The 14,613-nt window shown below is 35.7% G+C and overlaps 1 protein-coding gene across 1 annotated transcript in view; it reads left to right on the top strand.

Annotated features, from left to right (window-relative positions):
- The window catches only part of PCLO (piccolo presynaptic cytomatrix protein), a gene marked incomplete at both ends in the record, with an annotated part of 199,010 nt that overhangs the window by 69,570 nt on the left and 114,827 nt on the right, over positions 1-14,613 (top strand). The window contains one exon of the mRNA XM_084306345.1: positions 9,230-9,355. Within this exon, the coding sequence (XP_084162471.1) occupies positions 9,230-9,355 (126 nt within the window). The remainder of the gene's footprint in view (positions 1-9,229; positions 9,356-14,613) is intronic.

Here is a 14,613-nt window from a genome sequence, read left to right as displayed (position 1 = left end):
ATAGTACTGCTGTTAGCTGAGATGAACTCTAGACTTCAGGTATTTTCCTACTGTAATTTCTGACCTGGAATTTGAATGTTACAGGTATTCTGGATGGCTGGGCAACTTGATGAGCAAAAAAATAGTTAGATGATTGGATTTAGAGGGGTGTGATTAACAAGTTGTGCTTTTACTGCAGGCACATAATACATGTGCTATGACCCACCCCATTTAATATTGTTATCAGTGATTTGGAGGAGTTGATGAAGTAAACTCTCATTAGCAGATGACACTGGATTAGGGGGAAAGGTTTAGGGGCAGGACTGCAATTCAGAGGGACCATAGCTGGCTGGGGGAATGGGCCAGCAAGAACCATTGTGAAATTCAACAATGACAAATAGTAACCCTGTGTCTTGGGAGGAGGACCCCTGTACAATGACACAAGCCAGGGTCTGACTAGCTGGGGAGCAGGTCTGCAGAAGAGGTCCCTGGAGAAGATCTTGGATTTTTATTTATTTATTTATTTATTTATTTAGGTGGATGGGGAGAAAATACATATTTTTTTGGTCTCGAGGCCAGCTGAACACAATATGCCCTAGCAGCAAAGGAGGTTAACATCATCCTGTGTTGCTACCAGGAAACATAACTTTATATTTGACAAGTCTAGACATCTACCGTTTTAGCAGGTATAAATTGTATATACCACTTATTGAAGATAGCAAAACTCTCCCAAATGTGTTAAATGTTAGAACAGTTGTACTAAGTGAGATATAAGCTTTGTAGCTTATATCATGTAGACCTTTATCATGGCTCTGGTAGAAAATATATAAGAATACAAGCCCAGAGTAAGCACAGTGCAATGTTCTCATACCTTCCAGCAGTCTGTGGTTCAGTCACTTCATGAAGAATTGATTGCTTCTTTGTATGTAAGGAGATCTACTCCCTTCCTAATGGCTTTTGTTTATGAATTATACTATGTATATTATATTATACATATGTATATTATACTATGTATACACTGTATACATATATCTTATGTATTTATCATATTTACACTAAATGTATTGCTGTTTCTTAAATGTTAAAGCTAATAGGGATGAGAGAGTTCAAAACATTTTAAAATATTGAATTCAGCTGTAAGTTAGTGGCATCTATTGAACACTGGCATCTATCAGTAAACACAGATGAATCTCAGTGCTGACAGTTTTTTATTGATTTAAAACTACCATAGCTTTAAATAGAGAAGCCTACCATTAATGGCACCTTAACCTTATGAATCTTATTCTGATGTGACAGACCATCCAAAAAGAAGCCTGTATCTTGTTTTAAAGTAGATACAATAAGTGCTCCAGGATGCTAATTTGTAAAGCACTTTATGATCCTTCAGGATGATAGCCAGTGTGCAAAGCAGCATGAAGCAGTTTCTCAGCTGACATAAATCAATGTTATGTTATTAAAACAACTGGAATTATCTGAATTTCATCTGCTCGGGATTTGGCTTCATGTATATTTTATGCTTTAATTGCCAATAGCCAAGAAGTAGAATAACTGACTAGGTTTAATCATGTTTCTAGGAAACAACTTCACTAAAGTTAATTTAGTTCTGAAAGTGCAAAAAACAATTTTCCTGCAAACAATCTTGAAAACGTTGTACCCATACAGATAACCAAGCTTTGATATGGATCGTCATATTATGTATTCCACAGAATCATATAGTAATAATAATGCAAATAAAAATTTACCTTGGATTTGATTATACACATTACTTTTCCTGTTGCTTTCCAAGTGTCTGATCTAACTTGGTTTTGTTTGCTTTGTCATGTTTGTTTTCCATCTGTCCTCCAGACTTTCCAGATTGCTTTATCATAACTGTGATATCTAAATAAATAGTTTGCTTTTATTCACTTTTCAATCTGAACTCTCCAAAGACAGTTGTTTTTTCTTCATCACTTTTTTCTGGGACTCACAATTCTAATCATATAGATAATGGAACATGGTATAAGATAAATGCCTACCATCACCATATGTCTGAGCTAGATAAGACTAGAGAAAGAATGAGGAGATAATGTATAGTAAATGAACACAAGAGGAAGGTTGTGTCTCTGTTCACAGCCAAGTAGACTTGGAAGACTTCATATTGTTTGGTTAGGTTAATTTGTTCTCATTGCTGTAGCATGGCATTTTGTCACATTGCAAAATATTTTGTGCCTAATGTCTCCTTTTCATTCTTTATTCTCGTGCATTTTTCTAATGCCTACCATTGGACCTTGCCCCCCCCAAAAGGTCTTTGTTATCCTCCTTTTCTATGATTCAGCCATCTGATTTTGAATTAATATCTTTTTTTTTTTTTTTTTTTTTTTTTAATATATTGCTTGAAAGTGATGCAAAATAAATGTGGACTTGTGTAGTTACTTCAATTGGTGGTATGTCTATGCTTTGGCTCATGGACCCAAACCAAAAGACCCAATCTGCATTTTCAAGTTTAAATATATCTTCCATTTCAAATTTATCAGGGGCATGTATCATTGTCCTCATCAGCATTTTTCAGTTCAAGTCCATTTCAACTTTTTCAATTTCACTTTTATAAAGTTTCAACTTCAAAGCATGAAACATCTGATGTTTGTAAAAAGACCATGGTTTTCCAGAAATAGATAGTGATTTTTAACTACTGTCTCAAAGGCCATGCTCTTAGGCACTAGATATCAAAATCAATAGGTGTTACATATATATATAAAATTCAGCCACCTAAAAGTCTGTTAAAAAATCATTTATCTCTGTATCTAGCTGTGACAAGAGTCAGATTGCTACTAATGATTTTAAGAGTTTCCTATGCCAATTCACACAAACTCATGTGTGATTACTGAAAAAATATGTTGCATATTCTAATTGCTTCTTTTCTTTCTTTGCTCATGTCATTAGACAAATGGTTTCATGCTTTGAAAATTTAGTCCTGAGGAAATACTTGTTTGAGTTAGCACATGAACAATATGAACAATATTTGCACAGAGCTTCTGGGTCACATGGCTACATTCTCAGCCAGGGGTGCAGTTGTTGCTTCTATATGGGACTTAATAATTAAGCAATATCAGGCCCTGTATTTGGTGCTAGAATCCTGTTTACTTTTATAACGGAAAATTATCCTTTCAAACTTTATTTTCATTTTTGCGTAAAGACAGGAACAAACAACAAATGCCTGGTGTGCTCCAAGTTACTCATTAATTCTCTTTTTTTAAAAAAAAAAAACTTGTAATTTATATAGGGAGTTATTGACATTTGTTTTGAAAGTCAAACCTAGATGCTGAAACAGTTCCAGTAAATCTTGGCTCTTTATACTCTAATGACTGAGCTCAACTAAGTAGTAGAAAGATGATAAGATTTCATTAATTTCCCTGTGAACAGAGCAGCAGCAACAGATTGGCAGCAATCTGATCTGTATTATCTCCATAATGAAGAAAACAAGACGAATTGTAATTGCAGAACTTAGGTTATGGTCAGCATACTACAGCAAAATAAATTATTTTTATTATTATATAAATATAATATAAATAATTATAATATATTATATTAATAATAAATAATAATAAATAAATTATTTATTATTAGTAAATAAACTGAGTGATGTTTCTAATCTTTCCACTATGTTGCTACTGTGGAACAACAAAATATACCAGGTGCTACGATTTCATGGTGTTCTGAGAACATTGAGCTACACAAATTTAGAATAAGTAAGTCAGATTTTGCACAAATTAGGGGATGGTGGAGATAAGGTAAAAGAGAATGAGGTATTTTTAAAATACTTCTGCAATGTTGCTTGCCAGGTCACTGGTGACAGGGTTTTTTAGTGCCAGGTTGTTGGTCACTATTCAAATATATACATGTGGATATGCATCACTTAAATAATTTGTGATGTTTGGACGGATATGAAATGACACGTGAAATGTTGTTTTGAAAGTCACAAAGTGGGTTAATTGGGGAAAAAAAATCTAGGTGATTCAAATTGATTAGTATTTTTCTCTAAGTATGGCGTGCTTTCAAAAGCAACTCTTCATCTACTAGGCATTCGCAGTCTTCATTAAAGCTCCTACCTTCATATTTTCAGCTATACAAGTCAGTGGGTCATAAATTAATTTTAACAATTTAGTAAGAATATTTGTTTATCAAAATATAAAATAAATGTAGTTGCATGATATGCCTTGTTAACCTCATCTTAAGGCTTCAGTAAAGACTATACAGGAAGGTAGGATCACAGTCTTGGGATATCAGTAAAAATAGTTGTAGTTAATTAGTGGTCTTCTAACTTTGAAAAATCCTAAAAAAAGATTGGATCTTAAATATGTAAAATTCTATATGAAGAGATATATTCTTGAAGATATTTTCCATATAAATCAATAGAGTTCTGAAAGATGCCCTCTCATTCATAGCACAATGATCTGATTTCTGACAGTAAACAAATCCTATGTCATATAAAGAAGAAAACAGTAAATTTTCTAAAAAAAAAAGATAAAAAGCTACATTAGCTATGAAAAGTTAAAACTGAAAGATTATGTCTGGATATATCAAAATAGTGAGAGAGACTCAAATTAAGACTCAAAGACTAAAAAACAAAACAAGCAAGCAAACAAACAAAAGAACAAGGAGAAAGGAGAAACCATGACTGATGATATTTTTAAGCATTAAGAATTAAGCATTCTGTGTGATAAATTGGGTAATGTCATTGTAAACAGAAACAGTAAACTTAACATTTTCAGTAGATGCAGTATCCATAAACAGGTCTGAAATCTCATCTTCACACTAGACACTACAGCAACATCCAAGCAATACTTTGTCATTCAGAACCCAACACTTAAAACACATTGTGCAAAAAGTAATTCATTTATTCTGATTGCCCAGAAATTAACATTTTTATCATTTAAACTATTTCTTCTAGTGGCATTTCTGCAACATCATAATAACAAAACAGAATTTTTTAATTTAGTGAAAAAAAAGTCCACTAATTTGAATTCCTCCAAATTGCCCAGCAACATTTTTGTTATTTGCAAACTGACACACATACACACACATACAGTTGTTCCTTAGCAAGCATGCTCCTACTTAATACATCAGTCATATATTTGACTCTAAAAGCTGCAAATTTAAAATCACAAGACTTTTCAAGTTCTATAGGAATAAAAACCTTTAAATATTACATCAACAAAAAATTATTTTCTTAGTAGCAGTATGGTAAAACAACTTAGATTTGCAAAATCAGAAACAATGTCAACCATGGTTTTCAGTAATCTAGCACAGATATCCATAGACTTATCTGTGAAACCGGGTGTCATGTACACCCATTTATATGACAAACCACCCATCGGCCATTAAGATATCATAGACAGAGACTGATGTACTGTGTCATAAGAAAACTGTGAACCTTTAGATTTATTCCCCAATGTTACTGAGTCTATTCCTACTGATGAAAAGTCCACACATTGGTTGTATAGATTAAAAGTAAGCTACCTGTGTATGAGTTTTTGTGTTGTGCACTAAGAATTTGTTTAGTTTAGATTAACTGCATTTAGTACTTTGCAGCTATGAGCCTCAGCCCTGGAACATATTATTGAATCTTACAATAGTGTTTGATCAGAAGTTCTCTGATAAGTGTGCAGAGCAGCAGAGCAGTCAGTATGAATTTCAGTGGCCCAAGGATGGACTGATACTTGCATGCTTTCATGCTTTTATGCTTTTATTGGCTACTTTATGCAATGAGATGGTTATCTTTTTTTTTTTTTTTTTTTTTTTTGTAAAAGACATTTTACAAAATATGTAGTATGATGGGTTTGCTTTCCATGTCATGTCAGGAAAAAATAAATTTTACTGGTGTTAAATTTCAAGTTTTCAGTGAAATAATATATCTAATTTAAAATAAGTTTGTTCCAATTACACTGAAAAATTACTTTCCTCTCCTAAAGAAAAATAACCTTAGAATTCTCCATTAGCACAGTCCCAGAGTGCCAATATAGCTACTGTTCAAAACACAGTATCTTATCTGTATATCAAATAATTTACATTCAAAACCAGCCAAACATCAATGTTTATTGATTATCATCCATGCCAAGTTTATAATTAAAGGAATATTAACTAACATGATGGATGTGTCTTGTACCTGAAATTTAATTATATTCCCTATGCCTGTAATTAGCATTGGTATTTTGATGGTGTTGTTTTGTGCTGATTATATAGGCAACTTAACAGTTTTACTTTAGAGGCCCCTCCCCTCAAACTCAAATACTTATATTTTTCCAATTCTTAAATTGCTGTTCAAAGATGGAGATGACTGTCATGTCCAGAGGCAGAAAAAGAGGCAGAAAAAGATCTATATTCTTTTATGCTACATTTGCATTACTAAACATTCACAGAATAAAAAGCTTACAAGAAGATAGCTCTTTTAAAGATGTTGCTCAGGTCTTCAAACTCCAAAGAGATGACAAATGCAGTGAGAGGCCACTACGGCTAAAATTTTTAGCAAAAATTCCAATGAATTTATTCACAAATTTCATGCTATCATCAGACTATTCCCAACTGTCATAGGATTCTGCTGTACTCCTCATTACAGAATGGCTCAGGTTGGAAGAGACCTCAAAGATCATCTACTTCCAACCCCCCTGCCATGGGCAGGGATGCCACCTAATAGATCAGGCTGCCCAAAGCCCCATCCAACCTGTCCTTGAACACTTCCAGGTATGAGGCATTCACAGCTTTTCTGGGGAACCTGCTCCACTGCCTCACCGTCCTCCTAATCCAAATCTCTCCTCTTTTAGTTTAAAGCCATTCCCCCTTTTCCAGTCATTTTCTGCTTCAGCAAAAAGTTGCTCCCCATCTTTTTTATAAGCCCCCCCTTTACATATTGAAAAGCTGAAACAGGGTCACCCCCTGAGCCTTTTCTCCAATCTGACCAGCCCCTGCTATCTCAGCTTTTCTTCATAGGAGAGTTACTCTGGTCCTCTGATCAACCTCATGGTCCTTCTCTGGACCTGCTTTAACAAACCCACATCTTTCTTGTGCTATGGGCCCCACACCTGGATGCAGGACTCCAAGTGAGATCTCACAACAGCAGAGCAAAGGGGAACTATCAACTCCTCCCATCTGCTCACCACTCCTCTTTTGATGCAGCCCAGGGTGCAGTTGGCCTTCTGGGCTTCAAGCACACACTGCTAGCTCATGTCAAAATTTTCGCCCACTAGAACTCATAAGTCCTCCTCTACAGATCTGCTCTCAGTGAGCTTTTCTCTCAGGGTATACTTATGTTTGGGATTGTTCTGACCCATGTGCAGCACATTGCACTTAGACTTGAACCTCATTAGGTTCACACAGGCCCACTTTTCTTCCTTGTCCATGTCCCTTTGGACGGCATCCCTTCCTTCTGTTTTATTGACTGCACCACTTAGTTTGGTGTGATCTGAAAACCTGCTGAGGGTGCACTCGATTCCTTTGTCTATCTCATTGACAAAGGTAGTAAACAGTACTATCAGGACAGACCCCTGAGGGATACCACTCATCACCAGCTTCTTCCTGGACATGAAGCTATTGACCACCACTCTCCAGGTGTGACCTTAAAGCTAATTCATTACCCACTGAATGGTCTACCCATCAAATCTGTCTCCAATTTGGAGATCAGGATGTCATGTGGGAACATGTCAAAGGCCTTACAGAAATCCAGGTAGATGACATCGGTAAGTCTTCCTTTTTCAACTGATACAGTCACTCACTCCATCATAGAAGGACAGAAGATTGGTCAGGCATTATTTGACCTTGGTGAAGCCATGCTGGTTGTCCTGGATCACCTCCTTGTCTTGCAAGTGCTTTGACATCACTTTCTTATCTTTATACTGTGCTGTATGGGATCCAAAATAAAATAAAATGGTTATTTGGAAAATGTCTCATATGCAGTTGTGAGGAAAGCCTAGGTACAAAGGACATAAACTTAAATAATCTTGGATAGAAAAACTAGTAGAAAGCTTTTTAGCCAGGAACTCAGTGTGGCTAGCTGACGTCTAAAACCAACTCAAAGCTAAGTTATGGAAACACTAATAGCATTCCCAGGAAAACATTAATCTAAAAAGATAAAGCTTTGCAAAGAGATTGTGTAGTGAGCTTCCTATATCTGATTAGTGTAATAACTAAGCAGATTTATCTTAATAATTTAATAATTTGAAAAAATAATTTTTAACCATGACAATTAAGGTGGGAAGAAAACCTTTACATTCCCTGATCAAAGTGTGAATCATCTCTTGTAAAATTTTCTTTTCCTTCAGAGAAGAAATTTATTTTTCTTTTATGGGAAGTATTTTATAAAATAGCATGATAACATGGAAAGCTGACAATGGATAAGATTACCTTTAGATTAGATTTAAGGATTTTTTTTAGGATAAGATTATTTTTTAGGATAAGATTTACTGTTCTAAAGGATTTTGTTTTCACTCCTATTTGTTCTTGTACATGTATAAAGGGAAGGTTAGTGATTTGCTTATCTCCAAATAAGAAAATCAAACTTATTATAATGTTTTCATCTTTGTGATTCTTAAAGAAGGGAGAAAAAATGTTAGATTTGATGCTGCTTTACTACAAAGTGATTGTAGGCTATTTTCCATTATCATAATTTGTACATCCTTTGACGTAAAAAAATGACAATTAAAAGAAAATATTTAAGAAAAATACTAGTGTCTGACAAATACAGGTTGATATAAATGTGCATGCTTTGCAGAGGGACCTCAACAATCTATTCATCACTCTGTCTGATTCTAAAAGCTCATCTACTATAATTTTTCAGCTAAATTGTATGCATGTTTTAGGCATATGATAAAACTATCCTTTGAATCCACATTTCACATGAATTTCTAGCAATTTACTGCAATTTAATTAATACTGCAAATTAAGGTTTGCTTGATGTAGATTTGCCATGCAAATTGTCATTTTGCAGTATAGTAGGGTTGTCAAAAGAAGGTAGGATTGGCTTTAATGCAATTTTCAGTGGATGAGTTGTTTGTGTGATTTACTCAAGAAAATGTTTTCCTACACTGAAAGTAAATTGAATGGTCCTACCCAAAGTTTAGTCTTAGGGAATGTAACAGATGGGACCTTAATCTTCCAGCCACAGCCAAAAGTTATTGATGACATCCTTCAGTATCCATTGATGATTTGTTCTCTTTCTTGCTTTCTTTCCAGTGAATTTTTGTTTCATCTCTGTTTAAAATTTTCTTTCTTTTGATCACAGGCAATGGACTGGGTATCCGAGTCGTAGGTGGAAAAGAAATTCCAGGAAGCAGTGGGGAAACTGGAGCTTACATTGCCAAGATCTTGCCTGGGGGCAATGCAGAGCAGACAGGGAAGCTGATAGAAGGTAAGATAAATGCACTATCAAAAAGTGGAAGCAAGGCAGAATTGTGAATGCAGTAGAATTATTTATACATGTGCATTCTCCCTCACACAACAGATACAATCTTGTGCAAGGGCAGAGGGGTATCTTAGAGCCCCTCTTAAAGCAGAAAAGGACTTATCTAGGTCCTTTTAGGTCCTTATAGGTCCTTGACTATATCCAGAGGAAACTTCCATGGTGAACAGTATTCTGTGACGGCATGCTGTCTGCACTGGGGGTAAGACGTGATGAGAGTCCAACTGTACCATGCATATTGTGGACATGTGCTATTTCGAAGATCTTTGGCTCCCTCCATAGAAAACAGTAGGTCTTTCACAGTTGTGCTAAATCGTGCCTTTTCTCAGCAAAGTGGTAGAAGTACCATGCAGGTAACAAGGAGGATGTAGCTATTCAGTATTTCCTTGAGACTGGGCATTTCAAGAAAGAGGATGAGAGGTTAACACTTAGAATTATCTCTACCATTTTGGTTTCTTTTGTCAGGAGATCTTCTCGGAACTGAGGTTTAAAAAACTTGTTTGCTTACCATATGGCTGTATTTTTAGCAGTGCATCCTGGTTTTACAATAACTATGGGAGAAATCCAAACATATCAGCTCGTGGTTTTTTTTTTTCTGTTCCCATGATGAATTTTGAAGCTTTATTCATGTTTTATAGAAAGATGAATAGAACAATAATATATACATATTTTGTTTTATTCTTCCATCATATATGATCAGTATTGCTTCTTATCTGAACTTTATAAAAGAACTGTAGACTTATGTTGGCATTGTAGAATATGTTGGCATAAATTTGGAGCAACTATCAAAATCACTACACTTAATGTGTGGAATTTGACCACACAGAGTCCCAGAATATGGTTTGCTATTGATATGTTAGATAAGAGAAATAAGGCTTTTTGCAGAAAGTACCATTAATGTAGCACAGAAGACAAACACTTCAAATCTGGCTGTCATTTACCTCTTAAATCTCACCTTTATATATGGTTTACTTTTTATGTCATTTTAGGTGGCTATCATGAATCAAGAAAGAATATTTAGCTTCTTTACTTTGGGATATTTTGTTTTAGTAGAAATATGACTGGTGCACATCTAATCTCTACACTTCAGAAGTGCTAAAAATCCACTGAGGTCTTCAATCATTCTCATATTGATTTGTGCAAATCCAACCAAACTGCTAATGTTATTAATATTGCTGATATTGAGTCTGAAAATAGAATGTAGCCTTCCTGGGTAATTGCTGTCTCTCACACCACATACATAAAACTTTGTGTGTTGTTATCTGTAAATGACAATTGTTTCATATTAGTAATTTGTATAGTAATCATGAGTCACTTTTTTTCTGCTGAAATGCTGTGTGACTTCAAATTAGTGAATATACCTAGTTATCAACTAAACATATAATAATGTCATTACTAGTTAATATCGTGACTCATTAGCTTTTCCAAGAACATGATTCACTGGAAAAAAAAAATCCCATCAACTTAATTAATTCTTCTAATTCTTAAAACAGAAAACACTGGTTCTGGAAAATACTGCCAGTGGAGTAAAGAACAAGGATAGATTTACTGTGGTTATGAAGGAAGGCAAAATCCTACCCACTGTCTGTGTGACTGCATCTATGCAGAAATTACACACTTTAAAATATAGATAGCATTCCTTTCCTTAGGGAATAGAAATCCATATAATTTTAGCCCATTTAAATAGCTATGGAGGAGTCTGTTAATGCTGAAAAGTTTATTTATAGTTCTGACTGGCAAATAACAATCTTCTTGGTTCTCTCACCTTGAATTGCTTTCAGATGTCAAAAAAACCTCTGATTCATCACTCATTGGCATTACAAAAACTGGAGGTGGAAGACTCATTCCACTGAGCTCATCAAGTGCAGGGACTGTGTCAATTTGATAGATGGGTCTCTGCTCCCTCTCGTGTTGACAGAAACAGTTTGGTTATATTCCACCTGGTATATACTCAGGAAACAGAATTTCATACTGCCAGCATTTTTCAGTAATAAAAGAAACTAGAGTAAAGAACAGAAATAAAATATTAATGTGTGTTACTGACTGTTGCAAATTTGCTGGATGTCCTCAGCATTCAATACTCTCATTGGATCATTTTGACATGCTGACTGGAGAGCCTGAGAACTGGTGAACCATGGGTGTCTTTGTTCCAGGTTTTCAACCAATGAGGCATAATGCGTTTCAATGCTTAAGTCAATTAATAATCACCAAGGTAAAGAGGAGAATCCTTGTCTTTCTGGTCTCCTCGTGATTCTTGGGGACCTGCATGGTCTGAAAGCTAATGGTGAACTTGATTTGTGTTGAACTTACTGCCTTTCCCGTCTCCGCAGTCAACAGCAACAATGATACTGATCAGATTTTTTTAATCAGACGCATAATGGCTCCATATTCATTTTAAAAATATATGGCTCCTTCAAATAATATTTTCTCAAACATAAAAATAGGAAAATCATATATCGTTAAGACAAAAACTCTCATAATGCAATTATTGAGAATTCAGTTTAATTGAATTCTGCATTTCATAATTCAATAAAAACATTCAATATACAGGGATATTTTAGACTTCTCAATCTTGAAGCTGGTCCAATAATATCATAATAAAGAATTCCTGATGTGTGTACAGACAATGAAAGATAATGTCACCAACTTAAGCAGTTGCGAAGGTCTGAAGAAAGAAAATGCACTGCCATTTAAGAGTTTTGTGGCAGTTAATAGTGTTCTGGCTCTCAGTCCATATCTTTTGTCACTTGTTTTGATCTTAATTAATAAGATCTCATTAGGATAAAAGAAATATTACATTTCAAAACACCATGTGAATCCTCTAAGGAGAGCAACCAGCAGCCTGATGACAGGTACCAAGGGTAGGCCCAAATACATACTATGTCATCGCCATCACAGTCTGAATACTGATGATGAGTTCTTAAGTGTAACTAATACCTTCTAGACTTGGATTTAACTACTAAGATGAAGCTGATTAGTTTTTCAAATGGGCTGGTTGCCTTCAATTGTGCTGGAAGTTTCCCAGGCCACACGGCCAGTTTCCCTCCAGACTGTATTTTGAATGGCTTGGTCTTTAACATAAGTATCAGAGCTCTCTCTCAACTTCAGAAATCTGTGCAATCTCTGAACTTTAAGATGCCTTCAGGAAATAAAGCTGAAGTCTCTCCATAAAACTTATCTCTATTTATTTATTATCTCTATTCATGCTCGTTTTCCTTCTTCTACAGAAAGACTCATGTATTCTTACATACTCAAATGTCACAATTTCCTTTTGTAAGACCTTTGCTGCACAACTGTCTCTGTGTGTCTAATGGACTAATACGAGGCCAAAACCATTAGAATCACACCTCAGAGAAAAAAAAGAAGAGCCTTCTCCTGGACTGTAATGGGAAGCCATGGCCACAGCATCAAAGTCCCTCCAAATTATTAAGCCAGTATGGGGAAAAGCAGGCATAGCTTGCTCCCATATGGCTTTCCACACCAGGACTGACGTATGAGATGAACAGTATATACCAAAACAACATGCTGTGACTGGCAGAAAAGAGACACATCTAGACTGCTGGGGATTATTTTTTCCCCCAGACAGAAAGAGGAAAGAGAAAGGAACAAAGAGCTATTTGGATTAATTCCATGGACTTCAGAGAGCAGCCAAACATCTCAGTCTCAGTCCTCTAAAGAAGGAGGCAGATCCAGAAAACCCTATTAGAAGTCTGCCGTGACCAGAATGCTTTACAGCTCTCCTCCATGGGGCAGACTCCATCCACGTCAAGCATCCCATAGCTTCAGGCATCACATTACAAGAATGCATACAGATAGGTTTCCTTGAAGTCAGAGAATAAACACCCAGGGCCCTATGTAGATCCAAGTGCCATTACCACAGCTCTTCATTACTTCCTGGACAGACAAGTTAGTCAAAAAGAAATTTGTGATAAAGATGTAAGGACATATAGAGGATGGTAGAGAGAGAAACTGTTGTTAGGTAGAAATCTACTACTAATACTACCACTACTACAACTACTACAACAACTACTACTACTAAAAAACCTACAAGAATCAGTTGACCACTCAGAAATATGACTGAAATATGAGAGATGCAGAAATACAAGACCCTTATGTAGCAACTTTGAGTCTAGGGGAGCCAGGAGGCAAAAGCTGAAAGACAACCAATAGGTTTACAGTACACGTACAATCCCTTTTGCACAAGCGCACTGTATGCAGTCTGCATTGCTCACATAGACCATATAAACTGGAAAATATCTCAAGTATTTATGCTACCTACAATGCTTCCTCTCAGGGGAATGCCAATAAGGCTAATGAACAGACTAGAGAGGAGATGGCTAACTGAGGGAGATGATTAACTGTCCTTTGATTATCTATTATAATGAAGATGTCTCTGTGCATAAGAAATGTTGTATAGAGGCTATAGGAATGGTAGCATCACTGTTTAATCTGAAAAGTATTTTCTGGGTTCTGGGCAAAAACATCCTTAAATACAAGTAGCTTTCTTACCCCCACAGTTAAAAGTGCCCATTAGCCAACTTCCAGAAGCAGTTTCATCTAATACATGCCTCAGGGATGTTCCCTTCATGTGTTTTCAGATAATAATTTTTCAATCATATCTTTCCAATTTTTTGTTTGTTTGCTTGTTTTTTAATGCCTTGCATAAGGCTTACTTTAAAGCATATTATTTACTGGTATTGGAAACACGGTTTAAGTCCTCCTGGAAGAACAGAAAGATATGCAACTGGATTGTTAAACAGTTAGTGGAATGAGGAGAAAGAAAGAATTAAGTATGTTTTTTCTGCAGCTTGTTTGACACATTTTGGGGCTAGTTTGGATAGCACAAGGTGTTGAATAAGAAGACCAGACTCATCTTCATTTCTTTTACAAAGGAAATAACACATATAATGGATATCCACCTTATCAAAACTCTCTTGTCATATCATGGATTCATGCATGAACATCCCAACACGCATTGTCACAATTGTCATATCGTGCTTGGGATGTTGCTTGGAAAATGGAGTGTGGCTGGAATGGCCATGGGCACCTAAACAGTTGGAAAACCAGAACAGAAGCAGGAAGTTCTTTCCCTACTCCTTTTGCCACACTTCACTCTTACTCCTGAGTTATAGATCATCTCAAGTGTAACACTGACTGATCTTGGTCATTCATCAGCGGGAAGAGAGGAAGCAGATTCTTCATGAGTT

The sequence above is a fragment of the Netta rufina genome (genome assembly GCF_964035555.1).
Source record: "Netta rufina genome assembly, chromosome: 1".
Classification (NCBI taxonomy): Eukaryota; Metazoa; Chordata; class Aves; order Anseriformes; family Anatidae; genus Netta; species Netta rufina.
This window is presented reverse-complemented; position numbering and strand designations above follow the sequence as displayed.